The sequence below is a fragment of the Equus quagga genome, chromosome 3 (assembly GCF_021613505.1).
Source record: "Equus quagga isolate Etosha38 chromosome 3, UCLA_HA_Equagga_1.0, whole genome shotgun sequence".
Classification (NCBI taxonomy): Eukaryota; Metazoa; Chordata; class Mammalia; order Perissodactyla; family Equidae; genus Equus; species Equus quagga.
Window position 1 is genome coordinate 35454043 of NC_060269.1, and position 27527 is coordinate 35481569.

At 36.5% G+C, this 27527-nt stretch overlaps 1 protein-coding gene across 1 annotated transcript; it reads left to right on the forward strand.

Moving 5' to 3' along the window:
• Positions 1-2047: 2047 nt before the first annotated feature.
• TMEM184C (transmembrane protein 184C) lies at positions 2048-26125 on the forward strand. Its single transcript, XM_046656820.1, has 10 exons — positions 2048-2715; positions 8832-8962; positions 9063-9099; positions 10092-10297; positions 19440-19514; positions 20850-20943; positions 22910-23022; positions 24395-24494; positions 24998-25169; positions 25383-26125. Exons 1-10 carry the CDS (start codon positions 2593-2595, stop codon positions 25646-25648), a joined length of 1317 nt encoding a protein of 438 aa, XP_046512776.1. The 5' UTR covers positions 2048-2592; the 3' UTR covers positions 25649-26125.
• Positions 26126-27527: the final 1402 nt, after the last annotated feature.

The window sequence follows — 27527 nt, forward strand, 5'->3', positions numbered from 1 at the left end:
TCACTATATATATATTTTTTCTCATTTCTCTGATCTGCAGAAACTTCACTATAGATGAACCCTCGCTCACAAGTGGTGTGGGAAACCACTTATACATCTGATATTCTGGTTTCTTCCCTCCCTTGCTTTATTCCAATGGTTCTAGAACTTTACCTTGCTCCTAGGAACTCAGTCTAAAAAGACAGAAAGAAATAAATAAATGATTATAACACAACATGAGTGCCGTAAGGATACAGGGGTGAAAAACATCAAGGAAGGTTTCACAAATTAGGTGAAAAAGGTTTTCCCATGAGAAAGAACAGGGAAGATTATTATACGTGGCAATGACAGTGTGGCTGAAAGCACAGAGACAATGTATGCAGTATATCCAAGGAAGACTATATTGTGTACCAAAAAAGTAAGTAGTGGTTATACTTGGTTGTAGAGTAAGGGTTACTTTTCTATTCTTTATTCTTCTATTTTCCGAAATTTAACAATGAAGTAAGCATTAATTTAGCGACCAGGAAGTTAAAGAACCACTATTTCAATTTTGTAGGTTAGTTCAGGAAACAGAGACAAAAGGCTTATTTCCATTTAAGAAAGCAGTTTGGGGCCAGCTGGCGGCGCAGCAGTTAAGTTCGCAGATTCTGCATCCTGGGGTTCACTGGTTTGGATCCCAGGTACGGACATACGCACCGCTTGAGAAGCCAGGCTGTGACAGGCGTCCCACATATCAAAAAAGGTAGAGAAAGATGGGCAGGGATGTTAGCTCAAGGCCAGTCTTCCTCAGCAAAGAGGAGGATTGGCAGCAGATGTTAGCTAAGGGCTAATCCTCCTCAACAACCACCAAAAAAAAAGCACTTTGTATTAAAAGAGGCTAGGTTGTAAAATTGGATGTTAAAGATTTGGAAGAGGGATGCAGAAATCAAGCTCTCGACTTTTGCTAGGACAGAGGACAATGGGGAAGATAACATTCCCTCAGTGCCTCTGTGAGAATCCTGGCTGGTTGTACTCAATACATACCGCAGGCCTTCTTGTCCCTATGGTCATTAGCCAGAATTCTCAGGTGGCAGGTGCTACCTGACAGGTCAAATGCTTAGCAGCACCTTTGGAGTCAGAGATCATGCTTAGAATCCCAGCTCTACCACTATCTCAATGAGCTCGGGCAAATTACTTAACCAGTTGAATCTGTTTTCTCATCCGTAAAATGAAAAACTGTCTACCTTTCCGCATTTTTTCGCAGATCAACTGATACAACGTAGGTAAAGAATAGTATAGTGCCTCCCCTCAGAAAATGACAATTATAACACAGGACACATTTGTATATCTAACTGAGAAGTAGATATTTATTTGCTCTATTGGTTTAGAAAGGCTTTAAGATCCCATTCACCATTTGCTTGCTCTATGGGTTTAGCTAAAAGGTTTAAGCACATAAAATGTCAGTTGGAACGTCAACCTTTTGAAACAAATGTGTGCGAGTTTCTAACACAAATTCCAAATGCAGAAAGGATATTCGTATTTGCAGTTGCTTCCGACATTAAGCTATTTTTAGAGCGATCTTTCTGCAGGATCCAGAAATAACTAAGTGGCCTTACACCTAGATTATAGCAACTGATAGAAAACCAGGCAGGCGTTTCCCATTCTCGGTCTTATTCCAGCTGGCTCCAGTATCTGCTCCCAGAGAGAATCGGAGATCTTTAGCGCAGAAAAAGTTTCAGCCCTAAAGTACCTGCCTCTTACCCAGGCTTCCTTAAAGCAGGATTATAGTCAGCAGAGGAATGTAGTAGATGTTCCTCAAGTTTTCTCAACCAATTCTTGCAGCTTCCACAAGCCTTCTCACGGGCCGTTGGGCCCCGCGGCAACAAACGCAACAACTTTAATCCACCTCCTCTTCCAACTTTCTAACCCTGAGCCGCACCCTTAAAGCCCCGCCCCTCGCAAATGACCAATCAGAGAGCGTGAAGTGTGCCGGATGGGGCGGGCCCAGCTTGGTGCTGTCGACGAATTGCCATCCTCAGACAGTGTGGGCGGAAGCGGAAGCCCTGGTTTGGCCTTGGGGTCTGCGGTGAGGAAAGTCCCGTAGAAGCGGTTGAGGAAGTCTTGGGTCCGGCGAGCTTTTCAGCTCTTATCTCTCAGCTGACTCGGGCGAAGACACACCTGCGAGCCCGGAGGGAAGGAAACCACCGCGCAAGAAAAGAGCACGCGGTCAGGCAGCTGCGAGGCAGAACCGAACTCTGTGCAGGGTCCTCAGAGGCCGGTCCTGGTCGGCGCCGCTCTACTCAAGGCCATGGTGCTGGCGGAGCCCTGGGCGATCCCCAGGTGAGAGCCGCGGCTCCGCCCGGGATCCCACTGCGGAAGAACTGAGTAAATGCGGGGTAGGGAAGAAGATGCTGCCCTCACTGCTCCCCGGTAACACCCAGGGGGGCCGCAGTTGCGGCAACAGCAGCAGAAAGCACAGCAGGGGCCGGAGCGGCTGGAGCTGCTGGTAAAGTCGCCCAGCAGCTCTTTCTCCGTAGTACACGAGTTGACAAAACAGCCGAAGAACAGGGGTCCCCATTACAATCTCCTTCGAGGTCTTTTTCCTTGCTACTCGGGGCTGATTGATGCGGAAACATGCCTTGCACTTGTACTTGGAGGAACTGGAGACAGTGGATTCGACCTCTGGCGGTGGTCATCTACCTGGTGTCCATAGTGGTTGCGGTTCCCCTGTGCGTGTGGGAATTACAGAAACTGGAGGTAAGAGGGTCCTGCACCATCGGCCTCTACCCTTTCTTCTACCGTCCTGCCCTTCTAAGGTTGCCCATTTTCCCCCTGATACCCCAAGACTTGATAATCCTGAAAACCATGTCGTGTAAATGAGTCTGCTCATAGGACATAAATCTATCTGGTCTCTTGTTCATGGTTTTTGAAAGCATGCTACAGGTGAGTGTTGGACTGGGTCGAGAAAATAGAATATATTAAGATCGCTGCTTAGAGAAGTACTGTTTTGGAAGCATTCATCAATTCCCTGAAAGTAAGGTAAGTTTATTCCTGAAATCTGATCTGTTCAGATATTGGACTTAACTAGATCAAATAAACTACCTTGAAAACCATGTATTGAGTTTTATTAGCATTTAACTAGCTCCCTGAATTATAAGATTCTAGTTGGTTTAACTTGGATGTTTGTTTTTACTTTAGAAGTTATTAACCAACAAAAGTTGTGCAAAAAGTCCCTAGTATATTTTTTGATGTCATATTCTTATTATGACATCAGTAAAGTACTGCAAGCTAGAAGACCCCAAGGTAAATACTTAACTAAGATATGTGCTTTATAAAAATTGTGTAATGAACTTTGAATTTGGAGTTAATAAAAACCAGAAAGTACTTTACTTAGAAACACCTGTTTTACAAGAGCTATGACAATACCATGGCTATTTTAGGCTCTGTATTGTGGAAATGATTCTTACATAGTTAAACAAAATGTATTTAATAGACATTTGTTTTCTTTATGTTAACTAAGTTATTTTTTGCTGACTTTCCCATACTAGCATAGTCCATATAGTTATTTTTAGTGTTAATATAATATTCCACTACATTAAATATTTCCCATTTGTTAGATATTTAGGTTATTTCCATAATTTGTCTACTAAAATTCAAGTGCTTTGGATGTCTTAATACAAATAGGGATTTCTTTCTTTGCAGTATTTCTTTGGAGTATGGTATAGGGATTACGTTTAAGGTTAATAATATGTATAATATCAACCTGGTTTAAGACTGTCTTAGTTGTAATTTTTAAGTGCCAGCTTTTAAGGAAAATTTTAATCTCCAGTCTCCACTGCTAACACCCTGAGCCAAATTCTCATCAGGTCTTGCCTGGATTGTTCTCAACACACCAGCCAAAGTATCCACTTAAAACATAAGTCACATTCTGTGTGTCCTCTTCTCAAAGTTTTCCAATCACTCCTAGCCCCAGATTAAAAGCCAATATCCCTAACTATGGCCATGGAGGTCCAACATGATCTGACACCACCCCCACCCCATCCGCCTCTAACCTTCTCTCCTCAATTCCTGGGCTTCCACCACTCTGGCTTTGCTCAAACAAGCAGACGTGCTCCCTGCTTAGGGCCTTTGCACTAAATGTTCCCCCTTTGTGACATGCTTTTCCCCCAGATGGTTTTCTCATTCCTTTATGCCCTTCAGGTCTTTACTCAAATGTCACCCAGCTACGCTGTTTAAAAGTTGCCAGCTTCCCTTCCTCAACTCTTCATATCCTCTTCACTGCTTTATTTTTCTTCCTAGGACTCACCACCATCTAACACGATAAATATTTTACTTATTTTGTTTTCTCCTCCATCTGCCCAAATGTCTGATACTTAATAAATGATTGTTTGAGTCCCAGTGATAAATTAGGCTTGTGTTCTATGTGGTGAGAGATAGAACATGACACCTGTCTTCATGGAACTTAGTGATAGAGACAAACACAACCAACAAAAACAAAACAAATCAATAAAATAAAATTGTATAGCGGCTGGCCCAGGAGCGCAGTGGTTAAGTTTGCATGTTCCCCTTCCGCGGCCCAGCGTTCGCCATTTCGGATCCTGGGTGCAGACTTACGCACCGCTTGGCAAGCCATGCTGTGTCATGCGTCCCACATAAAAAATAGAGGAAGATGGGCACAGATGTTAGCTCAGGGCCAGTCTTCCTCAGCAAAAGAGAAGAGGATTGGTGGTAGATGTTAGTTCAGGGCTAATCTTCCTCAAAAAAAATAAAATTATGTAAAATGCTATGGAGGAAACTAAAACAGGTCTAAGAAATGAACAGGCAGGGCAGTCCTATTGTGCATCTTCAAAAGACCACTCTGCCACCTATGGAAAAATAAGTGCAAATGCAGGGAAATTTAGAAAGCTCTGTATGGTAATTAAGAGGTAGTGGATGCCTGGGCTGCAATGACTTAAATAGCAGAATAGAGATGGAAAACTCAATTGTAAGTATCCTTGGACGTGAAGAAACAGAACTTGACAGTGGATTGTATTAGGGGAGGAGAGGCAGTGAGAGAAAGGGAGAAATCAAGAATGGCTCTCAGGCTTCTGTCTTGAACAGCAGAGTAAATGGTGACACCAGTTACTAAAATGAAAAATTGACGGATAGGGACAGATTTGAGAGAAATTGAGTTCTGCTTTGGACGTTTAGTTTCAGGTATATGAGAGAGATTCAGATGGGCGTGTCAAATATGCACTTGGATTTGTAACTCTAGAGGTCAGAAAGGTTTGAACTGCAAGTGTAAATATGGGAGTTGTCAGAACAGACATGGTGTTTAAATCCATAGACATGGGTGAGATTATAAAAGGGAAGAAGAAGAAAAGGCCAAGGACCTAGCACCAACATTTAGAAGCCAAGCGGAGGATCAGGAACTTAAAAAGCAGCAGCAGCCAGTGGAGAAGTGGAATGCCAGGAGAGTGGTGTCATGGAAGCCAGAACAGAAGAGAGTTTCAAGAAGGACAGAGTAATGAACAATGTCCAGTGCTGCTGAGACGGCCACTGGTTTTCACAAGATAGGAGGGTCATTGGTGATCCTAGTAATGGGTTCAATGGAGTTGTAAGGGCCAAAACTAAGAGGGAGTTGTTTGAAGAATGAGTGTGGGGTAAGGAAGTGGAATCAGGATATAGACAAGATTTTTGTTCATTTTTGGTTTTGTTTTGAGTATTTGACTCTGAAGGGAGGGCCTGAGAAATGAGTGGCACAGTAGACAGGACTGTGGGATTAAGGGAGGGGTTTTTTTTTCCCCTTTGTTGTGTTTTGTTCTTAAGGTTAGAGACGCTAACTAGAGCATGTCCCCAAGATTTAGGTATAATTTTATTAATCTTCTTAAAAACTGTGAAGCATAGAAATTATCCTCATTTTATAGATGTGAAAACTGAGACAGAGAGATAAGTGGCTCATGTGTCCTAAGTGCTTTATATACAGTATCCTGATCACTTCATCATTATTCACTAAATGAGTTCGCGTGTCTAAAATGCTTAGCATTGTGCCCAGCACAAAGTAGGTGCTCAATAAGCCTTAGTTGTCACTGTCTTTAAAATATCGTCACTATTGTTGCATTAGAGCAGCAGGTTTTTTTCTTGTGGAATAGCATTCTAATTGGGATTGGGTTCTCAGTTGAACACCTAAGGCAAAGTTATATGCATCAGCTTGAGCACTGGATAAAGTAGTTGACATGTTTAGGGACAGTTTGGTATGAAAAATACATATCTTTTAAACACTAGAATCACAGTGCTTACACTGTGAGAAGTCAGTGGGAACTGAGATTGTAGAAAACAGGAGGTTCACATAGCCCAACCCGTGCCCCTGGTGGGGCGTGTGCTTATTTACTGGAATAGCGAGATGACCGTCTGCACTGTTTAAACTATTTCTCTCACTCTCTTTCTTGGCTGAGCATCTATAATTGAAGTCAGATAAGTTAAATGCACACATGAAGTCACTGCCCTGCAGCCATTTTATCCTGCCCCTGCTTGTCAATATGCCCCAAGTAGCTACTATGGGTGTAAGAGCTCCTCCCCTCCTCTCAGGACGAGTGGGCCTGGAAAGCACTACCCTGTTCCTCTCTACTGTCTGCTTTGAAAGCATTTGGCTGAGGGACAATTAACTCACTCCTGGATGCTGTCTTTAATGGTTTTTTCTTTCCTCTCTACCTTCCTCAAGTTACCTTAGGGAAAAAAAATCTATGCTCCTTATCTCCTCATTTTGTGAGCCAAAAAAACCCCCGACTCATGGCTGAGTTTAATAATGTTAATGGTATCCTTATATCAGTGTGTCTCAAGTGAGAATACCTTATTTAGATATAAATGTAATAATTATATTGATAATTTCTATAGATACCTAGTGTTGACTTATAATGTTACTTAAAATATGTATACGCATAAACTTTCTTATGCATATAGCTTTTTATATAGCTCAAAAATCAAAACAACTGTAAAACCAGTGAGTCAAATTAATGGCATTAATGTGGACAGGTAATATTTTTCTGAAACTAAATTACCACTTACAGTGTAAAAATGGTACTAACTCTATGATGCAAGACTTTTTTTTTATTTGGCATCATTATACTGAAATGACTCAATTCTCCAGTCACTTGTTTTTTGATCATTGTTTGAAAAAGAACTTTCTTTCTTACAGCACACTGAGGACGCTTGGCATTCATTAGTCACAAGCACATAATTTTTTTCTTAAGTCTACCACCAAGTTCTTTTTGGTGCTAAGGCAATCGTAAAAAGAATGTGAGCGTTAAAATCATTTGGCAATACTCTTAATGATCACCTTCCTTATAAAAGAGAAAATCTAGAATATGCTTTTAAGTTTTTAGTATTATTATTTTAGGTTATCATTAATATGAATACTCGATTTTAAATGAAATTGAGCCAAGCAAAAATCCCTAGAAAATGATTGCTTAGACATTCCTTTGAGAACTGTCACCTCCAGATATTTGCTTTTCACCTACTGCCCTGATTAATCTCCAGCATTGGGCAAGACTTTTTGTATTTGCTTTTCAAGTGTTCCATACAGTTTAGTGTAGAAATTTCATTGTTGTAAAAATATATTTGATCTCTATACTTTTGTTTTCTACTTCTTTAATCTTTATCCCTGATGAAAAAAAAATCTTGTTCAAAACAGTAAAACTAGAAGTCATGGACTTCAGTTCTATTTTAATTAACTGCTGAAACCCCTCAAGTACCAAAAATAAATGCCCACCTTTTTTTCTTTAAAAAGTTAGCATTTGCGTTTTAAAAAAATTAAAAGGATTCACATTCCTCAAGGTAGGAGTACAAGTTAGTATAAAATTCATTTCACTAAGGACCCTCAGATAGCAGAGAGGTTCAAATAAATTTGGTTTTGCCAGAAAGCAAGTGAATTACTTCAACTCTCCCTTAGGATGAGCCAGTTCAAAGTATATTTTTTAGAAACTTAGCTTTTAAAGGATAAAATATTGATCAGATACTGACCTAAAAAAGAAATTAGAGCTTTTTAAAATGTAATCTCGTGAGTTGATACTGTTGGATATGAGATGGGTAGCATATATCGACATAGTGTGCTTGGACAGTAGTTGTGGCAGTGCTTACGAATGGGAGAGTTAAAAGACATAACCCATATAGAGAACTTAACAAAGTATTGGGCAGCCCTGTGTTCTACTAACATGTTGGGTAACAGTAAAATTTGCGGAAGATCTTAGGTAGGATTTTAATATTCCAGACATAAAAGCAAAGGAATAAACCATCAAAAGATTTTTAGATTTGACTTGCAGAAAATTTTAAAACTTCTGTACATCCCCAAACACAATAATCAGATATAAAAGGCAAATCAGCTAAAGGGAAATGACATGATGTTAATATTCTTAACGTATACAGTGCTGTTACAAAAGGGCCCATGAGGAAAAACCCACGCCCCTCCCTCCACAAAAGCACAAATAGGCTGTTTATTGAAGAAAAAATAAAAACAGCCACTAGTCATTTGGAAAATATTGGGCCTCATTAATATCAGATAAATGAAAATTTAAGAAATAAAAGTATTTTACGGCCTGCCCAGTGGCGCAGCAGTTAAGTGCGCACGTTCCGCTTCTCAGCGGCCCAGGGTTTGCCGGTTCAGATCTCAGGTGTGGACATGGCACTGCTTGGCAAAAGCCGTGCTGTGGTAGGCATTCTGCGCATAAAGTAGAGGAAGATGGGCATGGATGTTAGCTCAGGGCTAGTCTTCCTCAGCAAAAAGAGGAGGATTGGCAGTAGTTAGCTCAGGCCTAATCTTCCTCAAAAATAAAAAGAAAGAAAAGTATTTTAGTTTTAATGTTAGTTATTTTTACTAACATGTTCTTTTGCTTCTTAAGGTTGGAATCCACACCAAGGCTTGGTTTATTGCTGGAATCTTTTTGCTGTTGACTATACCTATATCACTCTGGGTGATATTGCAACATTTAGTACATTATACACAACCTGAACTACAGAAACCAATAATAAGGTAAATCTTAATGTATTTTGATTCACAACTAGTGTTGTCTTGGCTTATTTCATAAATATGATGTAAAATGTTTTTAATTTATGTTTTACTTTCCAAATAGGATTCTTTGGATGGTACCTATATACAGTTTAGATAGCGTAAGTATGTTTCATTTTATCTTATTAACTAAGAACTTGTTTGATGATACTAACTATACTTACAGAATGCTTAAGGTAGTGAAAGTAGGTTATTTGGCAGTAAAGAGTCAGATTAATGAGAAAAGTGGAAAAGTTTACTTGTTTTTAATCTTGATAAAGTATGACAATAGAAAAGGCATCTGTTTTAAAGTTTTAAAAATCTAAAGCTGTTTCCTTTGCTTAATCTTTTAAAATTTCAGATTAGTAGCTCTTAGTCCTTTAAAGAATGTACTATTTAAAATTACATTATCAGGGCCAGCCCCGTGGCCGAGTGGTTAAGGTCGTGCGCTCTGCTGCGGCGGCCCAGGGTTCGGATCCTGGGTGCGGACATGGCACTGCTCGTCAGGCCACGTTGAGGCGGCGTCCCACATCCCACAACTAGAAGGACCTGCAACTAAGATATACAACTATGTATGGGGGCCGGGGGGGAGGGGAGTTGGGAAGATAAAGCAGAAAAAAAAAAAAGATTGCAACAGTTGTTAGCCCAGGTGCCAATCTTTAAAAAAAAGAAAATTCACATTATCATCCTTTTTATTTACTAAATCTTTTATTTGGACAAAAAAAAATCCTTCCCCAGTGGATTCTAATATATGCAGTTATTATAGATAACTGCTTTAATTTGATTAAAGATAAAGGAAATGTCTTTAACAGCATTTTCTATGATCATGTCAAGAAAAATTTCAGATTATATTTAAGAAGCCAAGCACATGATTTAGCTTCTCTCTTCATATTCATTATTTACCCCAAACACGAATGTTTTTGTTTACCAATATCCAAGATGTTTATTGCTTTTAAAAATATATTTCACAGATTGTCTGGTAGCCCTTATAATGATAAATTTTAGGAAGTTTGATATATGACAAGACATCTCAAGTTTAAAAATTAGCTTATTGTGAGTACTATGAATTGGAGTGGTCATCTTAGCTGCAACTAACATCTGTTCCTTTTCATAGTGGATAGCTTTGAAATATCCCAGCATTGCAATATATGTGGATACCTGCAGAGAATGTTACGAAGCTTATGTCATTTACAACTTTATGGGATTCCTGACCAATTATCTAACTAACCGGTATCCAAATCTGGTATTAATCCTTGAAGCCAAAGATCAGCAAAAACATTTCCCTCCTTTATGTTGCTGTCCACCATGGACTATGGGAGAGTAAGTATGTTTGGTTTTAATTCTTTTATGTTTGGGTTTTATTTAAGCAGAATTTTTAAGCATCAGTCAGTTCTCTGCAAAGCAGTATGTTAAGTACTACGAGCAAGACAAAAAGTGTAAGAGTTCTTACCTCATGGAGTTCATAGTCAAGTTTGAAGAGTAACAAAACACATTTTTAAAATCCTCACATATGTTAGTTTCTTTTATATATTCATCCTCATATAGAAAACTTAAAATATTATTGGGGGAAAAAGCCTTAGAAATCATTTAATCAACATCCTTTTACTATTGGGAACCAGGGTCTGCAGAGATTAGCTTACTCCAGATCACATAGCTGGTTAATGGCAAAATCAGGTCTAAGACTCAGGGAGAAGATAGTCCTGGGCGGGGAATGGCATATGATATGAAATAGCAGCAAATAACAATGTTTATTCTAGTAATGTATAATGGCCTTATTATACATTCGTGTAGGACAGAAAACGAAAAAAAACCCTGAAAAGTTAAGTTGAAGCTGAGATTTCATTTATTATACTGGATAACTATTGGATATTTTTCAGCAAGGAAACATTTGAAGACAGTGTTTTAGAAAGATTAATCTTGCAGTACTATACAGGATGCATTAGAGGGAGGAGCACTCTAGAGATGGAGATATAAATTAGGAGACTATTCTAATAGTCCATTTGTGAGATAAGCTGAAAAGGAGGGATGAAATTGGAATAGAAAGGAAAGACAATAGGAGAATACAGCTGAAAAATCAAAAAGACTTGACCACCAATGATGAGGATTCAGGTGAAAGTTGCAAGCCAAGGTAATTGGAATGATTTAGAGGTCTAGTAATCAGTGTAGATATACAACCTGGGGATAGCTACATTGCCTTCCATGCAGTACAGAAACCATTTGTACAATGTCAGGACTAAATGTAAGTGTCTCTACTTGCACACCTGCAATGACAGGGAGCTACCTGACTATTTTAAATAATAAGCTCCTAATATGTTCATTTGACAAATAGGTATTAGTCACCTAGTATCTGCCAGTATATTGATATATCCTAGTGCATATAACAGACGTAGAACTCATGGAACTTACAGTGTGGTCAGGAGGGTTAGGAATTAGATGAAGACACAAATTTATAGTTACTTATTTCAGGAAATGCTATGAAGGAAAAAAGCCAGGAAACAATGCAAGAATGGTAAGGAAAAATTAATGTAGGTTGAGGATGAGCGGGGAGAGATTGTGCTCAACTCCAAATACAACAAGGGCAAAGAGAGATTTATAGCCAATAAGCAGATTGAGGTGATCATTGGATGGAAAATTACTAAGAGAAGACATCAAGGGTAGGGGTGTTCTCTAAACTGTCATAACAGGATTTTTGCTAAAGGCAGGCCTAGCCTTAAACATCAAGAGTGGGGCAAGAGGAGCTTGATCAGGTATCAAGAGTAATCAAATATCAAAGGTGAGGACATGACCTAGCAGGATTCTTTGCACAAACTGACAGGCAGGCCTAGAACAAGGCCTAAGGATGATGCCTTAGTTGAAAAGAAGACTCAGAAGAGCCCTGTGTAAAGTGTGGTCAAGGAGAGAGAGCCTTTGTCAAATGAGAAGCCATTAGAGGATGTTAAGCAGAGGACTGGTATCTAAATTTCTTTTTCAAAGATTACTGTGCTCTTTGTAGACTGAATTGGAAGTGGGCAGAGATGGAAGAGATTGCAGTGGTCTGATAAATACGATGATGATGATGATGATAATGGCTTGGCTTTGATCAGGACTCTTCTTGTGTTAACACAGAACCTGAGATGAGCTGTCTCTTCAGACTGGCTCATCACGATTAGCTGGTGGTGAACTAAAACTGCAAACCTTTTTCAAATGATACTACTCAAAATTTCCCTATTCTGTGCTTTATGCAATTGATTTGTTCCTGACTACACAGGCAGTTACATTTATTCTTGTTAAATTTCTTTGTGTTAGTTTCATTTTTTCCTGAGACTCTTGAATTCTGACAAGTGCTGCCTGAATAATGTTAACAGTGCATCCATAACTGACTCACCTTTTCTTATTGAAAAGACATGAAGTGCTTACCAAAGTCCTGCAGTTTAGGAGCGTGGTTTTAGTAATAATAAAACAACTCATTCTCTTGTATATATATGAACACAGTTTAGGTTACCAGTCTCCCTCTATTAGATAACTGGTGTTACATGTCTGATAATTAATCAGGCTATTGCTGTTTAGGATAATTCAGTACAATGGTTTGGTTTTAAGATGCAAATGCCATGGCAAGTTTCCAGCCATCAGATAATAAAAACTAAAGTCTGCTTTTTAGACTGTGATTTCTGTGACATAAGTGGTGAGCACAATGATTTTTCTTTTAATAAACATTAAATTTTGTGTATATTAGTTCCTGGGGGAAAACATTTTACCCACTGACTTAGTACCCTTATGAAACAAATGTTTCCACGAAACAGTACTGACCCTTATTTATGTATTCCCTTCCTCCCTTTTGTTTTTAAAATTCAAATCACAGCCCGCTAAGTTGAATTTGACACAGTTTGAAAAAAATTGCTCTAGGGTATATACTTCGGAGTAGATATATTGGGTCTTTAGGTTTTGTTCAACTTTGTTAGTGGCAAATTATTTTCTGAAGTGGCAGTACCAAATTACTTTCCCACCAAGAGTATAAAATACTTCTAATTGAACCACATCCTTACCAACATTGGGAGTTACTCAGACTTCTTTATGTTTGCCTATCAAGAGGGTGTACAGTGCTATATCATGTGGTCTCAATTTAGATTTCCCTGATTAGTAGTGAGGTTGAGCCACTTTTCATATGTGTATTAGCCATTTGGTTTCCTTTTCTGAGGAATGCTTGTTTCTGTTTCTCATTTTTTAATGGGTTGTCTATCTTGTGGCTTTATAGAGAATCTTTATATATTTAGATACTAATTCTTTGTTTAATGTGTGTTAAAAATATCTTTTTCTAGTTTTTGGCATGCTTTGTCACTTTCATTATGTCTTTTGATAAATGGGAAGTTTTGAATTTTCATGTAGTTGAATTTATCAATCTTATAGTCAGTACTTTTTGCATCTTGTTGAAAATATTCTTCCCAACCACAGGATTATAAAAACATTATCCTGGGGCCAGTCCTGTTGTCTAGTGGTTAGGTTCGGCATGCTCACCTTCGGTGGCCTGGGTGTGGACCTACACCACTCGTCAGCAGCCATGCTGTGGTGGCACCCACTTACAGAATAGGGGAAGATTGGCACAGATGCCAAAAAAAGATTCTCCTGTGCTTTTCTTCTAAACGTTTCAAAAATTTCCCATTAAGACTTACAAATCCTTATTCATTTTTTGTGTGTATGTTGTGTGAGGTAGGAATGCAGTTTTATTTTATTCTGTTGGCTAACTATCCTAGCACCATTCTCTTCCTTCTTCCTCACTGATCTGTAATGCCATTTCTGTCATATATAAAGTTTCCATATGTATGGGTCTGTTTGTGGTCTTTGTTTTCCTGTTTTATTGGTTAACTTTTCTATCCCTGGACCAATTCTTTATATAAACTACTACAGCTTGTTAATAAGCCTAAAAATGAAGGGCAAGGGCCCCAACCCTATTGTCTTGACTATTCTTGGGTCTTTACTCATACATATAAATTTTAGAATCAGCTTGTCAAGTTACTTGAAAAACCCTGTTGAGATTTTTCGATTGGGATTGAATTCAATTTTTAGTTTATTACATCTTTATGATTTTTTGTCTTCTTATCTATGAATATGGTCTAGCTTTCTACTTATTTAGCTCTTCATTTATCTTTCAATAAAGTATAATTTTCTCATGAAAGTCTTGTACATCTTTTGTTGACTTTATAAATACCTTATATTCTATTGCTATTATAAATGACATCTTTTTAAAAAATTAGTTTAATTGCTGCCAGTGTGTAGAAAGGCAGTTGGCTTTTGCATATTGATCTTATATCCGAAAATCTTGTTAAATTTTCTTAGTCTGTAGATCTTTTTAAGTTCTCTATGTAGACAGTCGTCTTCAAATGAAGGACTTGTTGGTTTGCCAGTCTTTATCCTACACATTTCTCTTTCTTCTCACTGTGCTGGTAAGTATCTCTAGACATTTTTGCATCTTTCTTGATTTTAAAGAGAATTCTTATAAAATTTCACAATTGAATTTGATGTTTCTAAAGGTGTTTTGTAGGCATCCTTTATCAGGTTACATAAGCTCCATTTTAGCCCTAGTTTGTTAAGAGTTTTTAATCATGAATAAGTATTGAATTTCATCAAATGCTTTTTCTGTACCTGTTAAGATGATCATGGTTTGAACTTGTTAATGTAGTGAATTAGATTAATGGCTTTTCTAATGTTAAAACTCCCTTGCATTTTGAGGACAAATTCAAAGTGATTATGATGTATCATCTGCTTTTCTACATCACGAGATTTGGTTTGCTAATATTCCATTTAGAATTTTTGTATCTATGTTCATAAATAAGTCAGATGAAACTATAATTTGCCTTTCTTATACTATCCCTGTCTGGTTTTCCTATCTAGGTTATACTGGCTGAATAGGAATTACTGCCTGTGATTTGTATATCACAGGAGGAGATTGTATACTGTACCTTGAAAACTTAGACCTGGCCTTTTCTTTGTGGGAGACAATTATAGAACTATAATTTAGGCTTCCTGTTGTTTCTGGAAGCATATTTTTTAAATTATAGTTTTTAGGAATTAGGCAGAGTAGACAGAGTTTTAAAATGTAAGGGCATACATTAGTTTATATCTTCTTAATACCTTTTGGATCTGTCGTTATGACTGCTTTTCCAGTTCTAATGTTATTAATATCTTTGTTTTTTCCTTGAACATCTTGCCAGCAGCTTGCCTTTTTTTTTACTAACCTCTTCAGGAACTAACTTTTGGCTTTGTTGATTCTCTCTGTAGTATGTTTCTTTTCTTTTCTTTTTTTTTTTGAGGAAGATTAGCCCCGAGCTAACATCTGCCACCAATCTTCCTCTTTTTGCTGAGGAAGACTGACCCTGAGCTAACATCCCTGCCCATCTTCCTCTACTTTATATGTGGGACGCCTGCCACAACATGGTTGGACAAGCGGTGCGTAGGTCCAAACCGACGAACCCCAGGCCACCAAAGCAGAACGTGCAAACTTAACTGCTGCGCCCCTATGTTTGTTTTCTATTTCATTAATTTCTGCTCTATTTTTACTTCCTTTCTTTCATTTCTTTTGGTTTACTGTGTTCTTTTCCTAATATGTTAGAGTCTTAGCTCATTAATTTACAGCCTTCTTTTTTTAATATTGCATTTAAGACCATACATTTCCCTTCAAGTTCTACAGTCACTGAATCCCAGTTTTTGTTGGTTATTTTTATTGAAATATAATTGGCATACATTATATTAGTTTCAGGGTACAACATAATTTGCTATTTGTATATATTGTGAAATGATCAGCACAATAAATCTAGTCATCCATCACCACATGAATCCTAGTTTTGATATTAAATATTTTCATTATTATCCAGTTTAAGGTTTTTTGTTTTTTTTTTTTTTAAAGATTTTATTTTTTTTTCCTTTTTATCCCCAAAGCCCCCCAGTACATAGTTGTATATTCTTCATTGTGGGTTCTTCTAGTTGTGGCATGTGGGACACCGCCTCAGTGTGGCTTGATGAGCAGTGCCATGTCCGCACCCAGGATTCAAACCAATGAAACACTGGGCCGCCTGCAGCAGAGCACGCGAACTTAACCACTCGGCCATGGGGCCAGCCCCAAGGTTTTTAAATTTTAAATTTAAATCACTGAGATTTCTTTTTACTTGAGTTATTTTGGAGTATTTCAGAATTTCCAAGCCTAAGGATTTTTTTTTGGTTTTTAGTTTTTCATTTTATTTATTTGCATTGCAGTCAGAGCATGTACTCTCTATGAGACAGTCTTTGGAATTGGTTAAGATTTGTTTCATGCCCTCTAATACATGATCAGTTTTTATAAAGATTCCCTGTGTGCTTAAAAAGAATGTGTGTGCTATATTAACAAGTGACTGTGTTATATTTATGTCCATGAGGTCAATCTTATTTTATTGTGTTATTCAGTTTTTCTGTATTTCTGTTGATTTGGGCTACTTGTTCTGTCAGTTACTGAGAGACGTTTAAATTCTGCCACTGATAATTTGTCAGTTTCTTACTGTACTACTGTCAGTTTTTGCTTTATATATTTTGATGCTGTTTCTATTCCAAATCATCTTCTTTGTCTTAAAGTTATTTTGTCTGATATTAATAGGTATCCCACCTTTCCTTTGTTTAGTATTTGCCTGCCATATCTTTCTCTACCTTTTACTTTCATCCTTTCCATTTCCCTATGTTTTAGATATATCGCTTTTTTTTTTTTAAGTTTAGCGTTTTTTAATTCCAATCTGACAATCCATCAACTTAAACAAGTTAGGCCATTTACATTTTTGTGATTATTGATATATTCATTTATAATCTTGCCATCTTTTTGTTTTCTGTTTGTCTCACTTTTTCTTCTTTCCTTTTCTCATTGATTACATTATTTTTTAAATAAACTTTTATTTTGGAATAATTTTAAATTTACAGAAAAGTTGCAAAGACAGGACAGACATTTCCCATATACCTTTCACCCAGATTCCCCTAATGTTCACGTCTTATGTAATCATGGTACATTTCTCAGAACCAAGAAATAACATTGGTACAATACTATTAACTGCAGACTTCAGATTTCCCAAGTCTTTCCAGAAACATCCTTTTTCTTTTCCAGGATTCACTCCAGGAGTCCACATTGCATTTCGCGTCTTTTTAAAAATATAAATTTTCATTTAATACTTTGAGACGGTATAAGCAGTTTGAGAAGATCCTTCTAATTTAATAATTTTATTAAGTAATTTTACAGTTTTTCAAACATTTGAGGAATACAAACAAATGTCACCAACAAATCTGTTTTATACCACCCACATTTAACAAATTTTAATATAAGTCCATGATTCCTTATTTGCAGTTGTAAAATATTTTTAAAATCTTGAAAACTAAAAGCTTTTTCATAGCTCACATAGTGGCAAAACTCTATTTATAATCTTTGACTATTTGTGATTTTAAGGTGACTGTTTTACCTATTATGGATACGTATGTCTTAGTACAGCGGTGTCAGTGTGTCTGATTACAGGTGCTACCCTAGATCCCACTGGTAGTTGATGACGTTATTTGTTGGTTTTTTTTATTCTACGTTTTTTCTCACTGCTAGTTTAGAAATTATAGTTTCTAATTCCAATCTTATTATGAGCACTTAAGAGTCAAAATTTTACCATGGCTACTTAAAATTAATCTTAAAAATTAGACATTTTTTGGATAGATTTTTTTTTGTCTTTGGTAAGTATAACTACAAATATTAACAATTTATTTGCTCCTCTCTCCTTCTTGCGTCTCAGATCTTCTGTCTGAAATCATTTCCTTCTTTCTAAAGTATGGCCCTTAAAAGTTCCTTTAGTGTCAGTTCTCAGTAGCAGATTTTCTCGAGTGTACTTATCCAAAAGTGTCTTTATTTTGCTCTCATTCTTGAAAGACAGTTTTGCTGGAGGTAATTCTATATTGACAGGAATTTTCCCTAAGCATTTTGAAGATTTTATTCCATGTAATTCTGGCTTCAGTTGTTACTGTTAAGCCTCTACTGTCAATTTGTCATTGCATGATAGGTGACCTGTCCAGCTGCATTTAACACCCTCTCTGTCTTTGATGTTTTACAGTTTCACTATGAAATATCAGGGTGGTTTTTTTGGTTTTGATTTTGGTCCTGCTTAATTTACAGTATGCCTCAAGCTGTAGATTCATGTCTTTCATCAGTTCTGGAAAGTCTCAGCCATAATCTCTTTTGATTTTGCCTTTCCTCTACTCTCTTCTTTGACTCTGAATGTATGTTAGACTTTCTGATTCTATTCTGTTCTTTGTAACTCTCTTTCACGTTTGTCTCTTTGTCTCAGCCTTTGCTACATTCTGGGCAATTTCTTCAGATACATCTTCCAGGTCATTAATTCTCCACAGCTTTCAAAGGTATCTAATTGACTATTTAATGTATCTGCATAGTCACCCTTAGTGGTCTCAGGTGTGGTTTGACAATCAACACATAGAACACTGTAGGTTTAACCCAGTCCAACTGAATTTTGCTTTGTAAAGAGTATGGGACAGGAAGCACAGCATGTTTAGCCGAGGCATTCTCATCAAGAGGTCTTGCAACAAACAAGCCCAAGTGCAATCCCTGGGCCCACCACCACAGGGGGCACACTTAGTGGTAAGTGGGAGTGAACCACCTCAGCGCAGAGAAGGCTCTCAGCACATAGAACCCCACCAGTTTTTTATTCACTCCTAGTAAGAACACCTCAAGGTCTGCATGCCACACTCACAGTCTTCTCAGTCGAGATGTAATTCTTAAATTAGGGGATTCATAATACATAACATTGACAACTACTTCTCCTGATAGGAGTGCCAGGTAAGCCTTTGCCCTCAGAGCAGCTTGGTCTTTTAAGAAGGCTTACACAAGGCTCTGGTAGACAGCCTTTTTTTGGTAGTTGTTTTGGGACTTGTTTTGTTTTGTTTTGTTACTCCTTGTAAATGTTCCCTTAAATTGACTGACCCAGCCATAGAATAAAAACTGTTTTATGCAGGATCTTTGCTTTGACCTTTCAAAGTATCTAGTCGATGATACTCTCTGGAATGATATTTAAATACTAAACTCGAAAGGAAACTGAATCCTAAATGTAAATAATATTTTTATAAATAATGCTTTCACATACACAGGCACACACGTAATTCATTTGTTACTCAGTTTTTCTTCCAGAAACACACAGGAACCCACTTTTGTTCTTTTTGTTCTGTGCTGCACTATTCAGGGATTTGAGACTATACAGAAAGGGAGATCTTTCAGAAGTTGTAGTTGTCAAATAATTTAAAAAACAGTATTGAAATAATTTGTTTGCTCCCATCCACATTCTTCCCCAATTGCCATTTAGAATGACTAAATTTAAAGAATTAAATATAAAAATGGCATCGTTTGTCAACGTGATTTTAATTTAGGGGATTTGGAACAGTCTGATGCTATTTAAATGAGTCCTTGAAATGCTAAGTCGTTTTTCTTTGGCAGAGTATTGCTGTTTAGGTGCAAACTGGGTGTATTGCAGTATACAGTTGTCAGACCATTCACCACCATCGTTGCTTTGTAAGTACATAAAACTTTTATATTATCATTTATTTCTGTAAAATCCTCATGCTCTTAAGTGGGAACAACTGAGTAGAAAAACATAAAGAGCATTAGTTTACTTGTTATAATACAAGTCTAGTAAAAATACAGTATATAGAAACCCTACTATATTAAAATAAATAAGGTGACCATTTGTAGGCAAAGAATCACGACAGAATTCTAAATAACATTCATTTTAGAGCTTTCTGGAAAGCATTTAAAAAATACTTTTTTTTTTTTGAGGAAGATTAGCCCCAAGCTAACATCTGTTACCAATCCTCTTTTTTGCTGAGGAAGACTGGCCCTGAGCTAACATCCGTGCCCATCTTCCTCCACTTTATATGTGGGACGCCTACCACAGCATGGCCTTCTGAGCGGTGCCATGTCTGCACCTGGGATCTGAACTGGCAAACCCCGGGCCACGGAAGCGGAATGTGTGCACTTAACTGCTGTGCCACCAGGCCGGCCCCAGAAAATACTTTTTAAAATATTAATGTTCCCACAGCTTTACAGAAACATCTCTTACATGAAGTTAAAGTATGCTACTTTGAGTTCATTACATGGTTTGATTTTCTACATGGTTAACTTAGAATATGTTATGAGTACTATATTCCAAGTAAGAAATCGTATTTTTCTTTAAGCACTTGAGGTAAAATGGGGTATCATTAAGCCACCTGGTAAAACTATTCCCTAGATTTAAAAACATCAAAGAATTTAAAGCAGTAGATTGCATGTTTTATCTGCTAGTCATAACTAACATTCTGCCTCTTCACAGAGGAAGAACAGGAAGACAGACGGGAAGCAAGCAGTCAGTTCTGTAGTGACATTTACCTTAGAATTAAGGCTAATTCACTTATTTATGAAGGCATGGTTTATTTCTCTGCAGTTTAGAAATTGAGTAATCATGTAAGTTAATATTTAAATCTGGGTCTTCATAAAATTTACCACCAAGATAATTTGGGGGGAAAAAATTAGAATTGTAGGTAGAGACCAACATTATATGTTTATTACAATCAAGCTTTTGAAAATTAGGCAGCACAATTTTTTTGAATCTAATAATTACCCTTTCTAGTTCAATGTATGTGTCTTATTTTGGATTTACTTGTAGTTGGAGGAATATTCATATGGTAACATTTCTAGAAAAATGTTTTTCTTTTAATTTTTGAACACCTCTGTGACAAATTTCAAGTGATTTATCTACAAGATCTTTTAAATAAACCAACTTCTAAATTTAAGTATTGCTGTCAATGCTGTATTTTAAAGTATATTTTGATTTAGTTAACCATAAAGTTGTCTGATTTTTACCATTTTTAGAATCTGTGAGCTGGTTGGTGTATATGATGAAGGGAACTTTAGCTTTTCAAATGCTTGGACTTACTTGGTTATAATAAACAATATGTCACAATTGGTGAGTAAATATTCATCTTAACTGTACTAAATTACTATCTATAACTCTAAATTTTCTTAGGGTATGTTTCTTTGGGAATAAACCTTGTTACTTTTTAACCTTGAAATTTTATTTATAGGAAGAATTTGAAGAAACTTTTAACATATATCTTTATACATATATAAAGATAGAATATCTTTGTTAATTTGGTGATTTATATGTTGACCTATTAATTGTGTTTCTTCATTTGATTCTGGTACTCATTACATAGTTGTGTGGGTGTGTCCTAAATAAAAGTACAATGCTCTCCTTAAAATATCTATCTATCTATCTATCTATCTATCTATCTATCTATCTATCTCTATCTCCTAGGCATACTCAGTAAGAGAAAGTGTCTAATTGGTATATGACAATACAGGGTTTGAATAAAAGTGGGAGAATAAAATTCTCTCGTATATTTGGAATTAAAATTGAGGATTCCAACTTAAGTAAAAATGATGTTCTAGGGGCCAGCCCGTGGCCAAGTGGTTAAGTTCATGCGCTCTGCTCGAGCAGCCCAGGGTTTTGCTGGATTGGATCCTGGGCACGGATGTGGCACTGCTCATCAGACCATGCTGAGGCGGCATCCCACATAGCACAACCAGAGGCACTCACAACTAGAATATACAACTATGTACTGCGGTGGGCTTTGGGGAGAAGAAGGGAAAAAAAAGATTGGCAACAGTTGTTAACTCAGGTGCCAATCTTTTAAAAAAAAGATCTAGAAACTGAAATGCTCTAAAGATGTAACTATCTGATCCTTTCAACTTAAGAATGTGCATTTTATTTAAGATATTAAGTTAATTCTTTCAGCAAAATAATTAGATGCAATGGCATGCATGTGTGGTATTAGAGGTTTATAATAAAAATTAAATGCTTATGTATTCAGAGCTTTCCCACATGTTCCTATTCTTTGGAACTAGTAATTACATTTCTGGGACTGCATCCTCAAGAAATGGTCAGAAGTACTTCTGTTTTGAATATCTTTGTCTATAAAGCCTGTTATTTGTAATAGGAAAAGGCTGGAAACAATCCAAAGCCCGGTGATGGGGACTGGTTAAATGTACTGTGGTCCTCCCACGGGCCAAATACTAGGCAGCGAAATAATCCTTCTGAAGCATATGGAAAAGTAAGGCACTTAGGAAAAAAACATCAGGCAACAAAATTTTATATTTGGTTAATGATACCTCTTAAGAACCCCTTTATGTGTAGAAAGGATTGCTTGGGTAATGGGACTGTGAAAAACTTTCTACTTTTGTCTACCGCTTTTATATTCTAAAGTATTTTAAATGAGCATTTTATATGATTTTAATAGGAAAAAGTAAACTTTTAGGAAAATGTTTATTGCTATGCAATATTAGGTTATTACAACTGATTTCTAAAAAGTTAAGAAGTCTTGAGCATTTATTTTAAAAAAGTAAATTTTTTAAATTTGGATCAGCTGGATCAACATATTGCCCTCAAGAAAGATTGTTTCCTTGATTCTTTCAGATTTCAGGGTCACAATTTTATTGAAATAGTACTTACTTAATGTGTCTTATAAATAATATGCATACAATATTATGTAAGATAGACTAGTTAGTAAGCTTAACCCTTATAAAATTAATGATATTTATGTTTAAAAGATATGTTTTTATTCTGGCTGAATGAGAGCCCTTCATTCATGGAAGTTGTTTATCGCTTTCTTTATGGGCCCCAGTGAGTGAACATTTAGAACCATTTTCAGGGAAGATGTTCTATATCTCTTCTGAGAAATTTCTTATCATATATATTCATCCACAGTAAACTATAAAAGCTTGTTGTTAATCTAAAAATAGCAATAATAAACCCTGGAAAATTTTGCCTGAAACATTACTCTGTACAGGTCTCTGGTTTATAACTTTAATATTTCTGTTACTATATTTAGTTATTCTTATTGAAGAAGTTTAATTGTTAATCTTGTTTCTAGTTTGCCATGTATTGTCTCCTGCTATTTTATAAAGTACTGAAGGAAGAACTGAGTCCAATCCAACCTGTTGGCAAATTTCTGTGTGTAAAACTGGTGGTTTTTGTTTCTTTTTGGTAAGTGTTGCTTTCCTTTAATGTTCTTATTTTCTAAAGGGCAATAAAACTGTTGGTGAGGGAGGATTTTAATAATAGTCTTAATACAGGAGATGAATTAAAATGTCTCTACTTACCTTTTAAGAAGTTCATCTTTTTAGCCCTTCTTGGTTTTTCATACAGTCAGATGCTCACTGTAACATTTATAAGAAGAAAATAATTTGAGACAGTCTAAATGTCTCAACACTAGAGGAATTATTAAAATAAATCATGGTCCTATCATGTAAGAGAATACTCTGCAGTTTGGAAGATAAACATGATATGGAATATTTAATGATGGGGAGAAGTGTTCATCAATAAGATATTTTAAAACAGAAGGCAAAACTATACATGGTCCCAGTTTAGTAAAGGGGTGGGTGATAGAGAACCTAGAAACAAATACACCAAATTTAACAATATGCAAATAATGCAAAAAGGGGAAAAAGAAAATTCCTTGAAATCCCACCACTTAGAAAGAATGATTAACATTTTGGTGTACATATATCTTATAAAACTCCACAGAAATACTTTCATACTATAAGAACCCGTAGAACTCAACAATATGTTCAGTATACTGTGGGTATAGTTCTTCGTCAATAAAGTGAGACGGTAGTTTTGTTGTTTGGGTTTTTTGGTTTTTATTTTTGCTTAGTATTCTAACTTTTTAACCAATATAACTTTTTAACCAATCTTCTGTTGACATTTAGGTTGTTCCTCATTTTTTCACCATTACAAGCAATACTGAACATTCTTGTACATAGAACCATGAAAGCTTATCTTTCTCAGTATTAGCTGTTTAAATTTAACCTAGGGTCATATCCCGAGATTGGCTTGAAATGCTCAGTATGACTTCCCGTCTTGGAGTCAGACCCCTTCTGAGTTTGTCTCTAGTTCTACTACTCCAGACAAGACTGGTTTCAAAATGACTGTGTTAAAAAATAATCTGAATAATCAGTTAACAGGTGTAAATAACATTTGAGTATCTGTCCTTTATTTCATTTTAAATGCCTATTGTACAAGCTGTTAAGACACTGTCTATGTGTAGGAAGACCTTAAAATCTAATTACTTGTGCACACTTCAAACAAAAAAAGAAGTACTATAAACCAAGTACTGAAGTTCTAAGAATACATAAAATTCATGTGATGAAACTGTACCAGAAGACTAGATTTGTGAAGCAAATATATTTAACGTAGATACACAATGTCTTCAGGAATACGCTGAGAAGGCAAGGTGCTGGTGCTGATGGTCCACAGGTTGTGCTGGGGGTTGACTTTTTTAAATGGCATATTTTTAAAACAACTGCTCATTTTATGCTTGATATAGATTTGGCGTTTACCTTTTCCTAACATATAGGCAAGCAGTAGTTATTGCTTTGTTGGTCAAAGTTGGCGTTATTTCTGAAAAGCATACCTGGGAATGGCAAACTGTAGAAGCTGTGGCTACAGGACTCCAGGTAAGTAGTGCTGTCTCTGAATTCAGTAGAACTTTATCATTTGTGAAGCATTTTTCTACATTACCTCCTAAACCTGACAATGTGCAGGCTATGGGGCTACTACTGTCCTCACTTTACAGGTGAGGACATGAAGGAACCCTAGAGAAATTGGCCATAATTGTTAATTTGTAGTAGAGCCAAGAATAGAACTTAGATTTTGTAATTCCTGGTCAGTTTCTCTTTTACATTTCTCCTCTTAGTCCTTGGGCAGTGGATTGAGAATGCATTATCTTTGCTAAGAAATACTTGACTGAGGCAGTGCAAAATAGATTTAAATTTTTGGCATTTTGTCCTTTTTCGAAGAGGTTAAAAATAATTATTTTGGAAAATGGAAAAATGAATATAATTTTATAGAAAAAACAGCTGTTAATACTTAAGTACTTTTGAAGAGAAAGATTGTGCTTTTCTTTTCCCTGTAAAACTAGATTTAAACTCAAAGATGGCTGCTATTTTTGTTGTTGTAGGACTTTATCATCTGTATTGAGATGTTCCTTGCTGCTATTGCTCATCACTACACTTTCTCATATAAACCGTACGTCCAAGAAGCGGAAGAGGGCTCATGCTTTGATTCCTTTCTTGCCATGTGGGATGTTTCAGATATTAGGGATGATATTTCTGAACAAGTAAGGCATGTTGGTAAGTACCAGCCACTTAATTCTACCCCAAGAGGGAGATTATTGTAGGTCTCCTATTAGGGCAATTTTGTAGCTATTTAAGAGATGAAAAGACTTTGGTTAAAGCAGTACCACAGTAAGGCTCTGGGAGGGGAGAGAGGGAGCTTATTTTTAGCATGCTAAGTTTATAAAAATAACTTTTGGCTAACTTGGAAACCTTTCTATTACTTTAAAGGAAGGACAGTGATGGGACATCCTAGGAAAAAATTTTTTCCTGAAGATCAAGATCAAAATGAACATACAAGCTTGTTATCATCATCATCACAAGATGCAATTTCCGTTGCCTCTTCTGTGCCACCCTCACCCATGGGTCACTACCAAGGATTTGGATACACCGTGACTCCTCAGACTATACCTACTACAGCTAGTATAGCTGATGAAATATATAATGACACAACAGGAGGGAAAAAAGAACCTTCAGATAAATCTGTGGCCTCCTGAACAGTGTGCAAAAGCAAACTGTGCTACTACCACGCTATTTCATTACCTGGTATCCCAGTGCTCAGGATTTTGTGCTTGGGACAAGCCATAAATGATGGAAAATTTCAACACAAAGATAGGCAAAAGCCAGGTATGACTACTGGATTTATATAACTGCGTTTTGTACATCACAAATAATCAGTCTGAATATCCTAGACTTAGACTTGATTTCTTAACATTTGAGTATCACATACTTGAATGGTAGAAAATGACTGCTAAATGTTCCTGACGTTACACTGCTTTATCGAGAAGATGGACATAAAAAATAATAATGCTTCCTACCACTGCTGCATGAATATAATGCTCTGGAATTAGCAGAAAGTATAATTCAGAAATATGAATTAGTGGAACTTAATCATGTGCCATATATGCTTACCTAACAATTATTTCTCTATTTCTCAACTGGATGTCTTTCAATAAATAAGAATTTATCATTTACTTTCTGCAACTTTTTATGTCTCTCATTCTTTAAACATGAACCTTTAACGTTTTACTTAACAGAAAGTTCTTGATTAGAGGCACAGCAAAAAAATTAAAGGTTAAAAATTATAATATACCTTCAATGAAAGATACCTCTATCTTATAAATTCCTTTTAGGAGAAATATCTAGGACCCAATCTTATTTTTATTTTTTTGCTGAGGAAGATTTGCCCTGAGCTAACATCTGTGCCAATCTTCCTCTATTTTTCAGTATGTAGGCTGCCAGAACAGCATGGCTGCTTGAACAGAGCAGTGTAGGTCGGCACCCGGGAACCAAACCTGGGCTGCCAAAGCAGAGCACACTGAATTTAACCACTAGGCCACCAGGGCTGGCCTAGGACCCAATCTTATCAATCCTAAAATAACTACTATCTATCTAAAAATAATATTTACAACACTGCTAATAGTGGAATAAGTTATCCATGACTTTGAGATGAAAAGAATAAACTGGATAGAAGACTGGAAGAATAACTAAACTAAGAAACTTGTGATAGAAATGGAGTCTCCTTTTCCTCAGTGCTATTAAAGGTGTCAGCAAACATGAATCCCGGCTGAGTAGTCCAGTCAGAAGACATGTGTAGGTGCTATTTGGGAAAAATTTATTACTTAGGATAGAGTTTCTCTAATTGCTAATCACAACCCATTGGTTCATGTTTAACATTTTATACTGAAAATAAAATACAGTATGTTGCAAATAGCAAGTATTATTTCTCAGAACCTCTGCTTTATATATTTATGCATACACATATTCACATATATATATTGGTTCACAGTAATTAGGTACAAAGTCTTTATTGTGTCTACTATTATAAACTAAAACATTTCTATAGAAAGTAAAGCTGGGTAGAGTGACATTAGAGGAAATGAGAATAGGCAATGTGGAAGAAAGTCCATCTTATTTTCTTTGTGGCTTACTTCCAAAGAGCATACAGTTTATACAAGGTATGATAATCATCTTCCTTATTAATCTCCCTGTTTCAAGTCTTTAAAAATTGGACCTATTATTATATATATCTTATTGCACATCCAAATCAAAATTTTCAAAAATACTGGTTTAGGTTTAACTCTTTCTTGAATTTATTAGCTTTTTACTTTTTCTTTGCCAAAGCAGACCAGGAAAAATGCTGCCTCTGAAGATTTTATTTTGTCCCTAACTCTTTTACTCTCTTAATTACATTTAGCTTATAATTTAAATTCTTATTTAAGTTTGCATTCCCAAAACAAAATCTGAGAAGGTTTTTGAGAAGTAGCCACGTATTTAAAAGCAGCAAGCTTGGAATTTACAGGTAACCATAGCCCTCTGTCTTCGGTGGAAGCCAACTTTAAATGTTTCCCAATTTTAAGTTTGGATTTAAGAAAA

Coding starts and splice junctions, on each gene's coding strand:
- TMEM184C (XM_046656820.1), top strand. CDS start 2,593: ATGCCTTGCACTTGTACTTGGAGGAACTGGAGACAGTGGATTCGACCT. Junction 2,716..8,831: donor GGGAATTACAGAAACTGGAG/GTAAGAGGGTCC, acceptor TTGCTTCTTAAG/GTTGGAATCCACACCAAGGC. Junction 9,100..10,091: donor CTATATACAGTTTAGATAGC/GTAAGTATGTTT, acceptor TCCTTTTCATAG/TGGATAGCTTTGAAATATCC.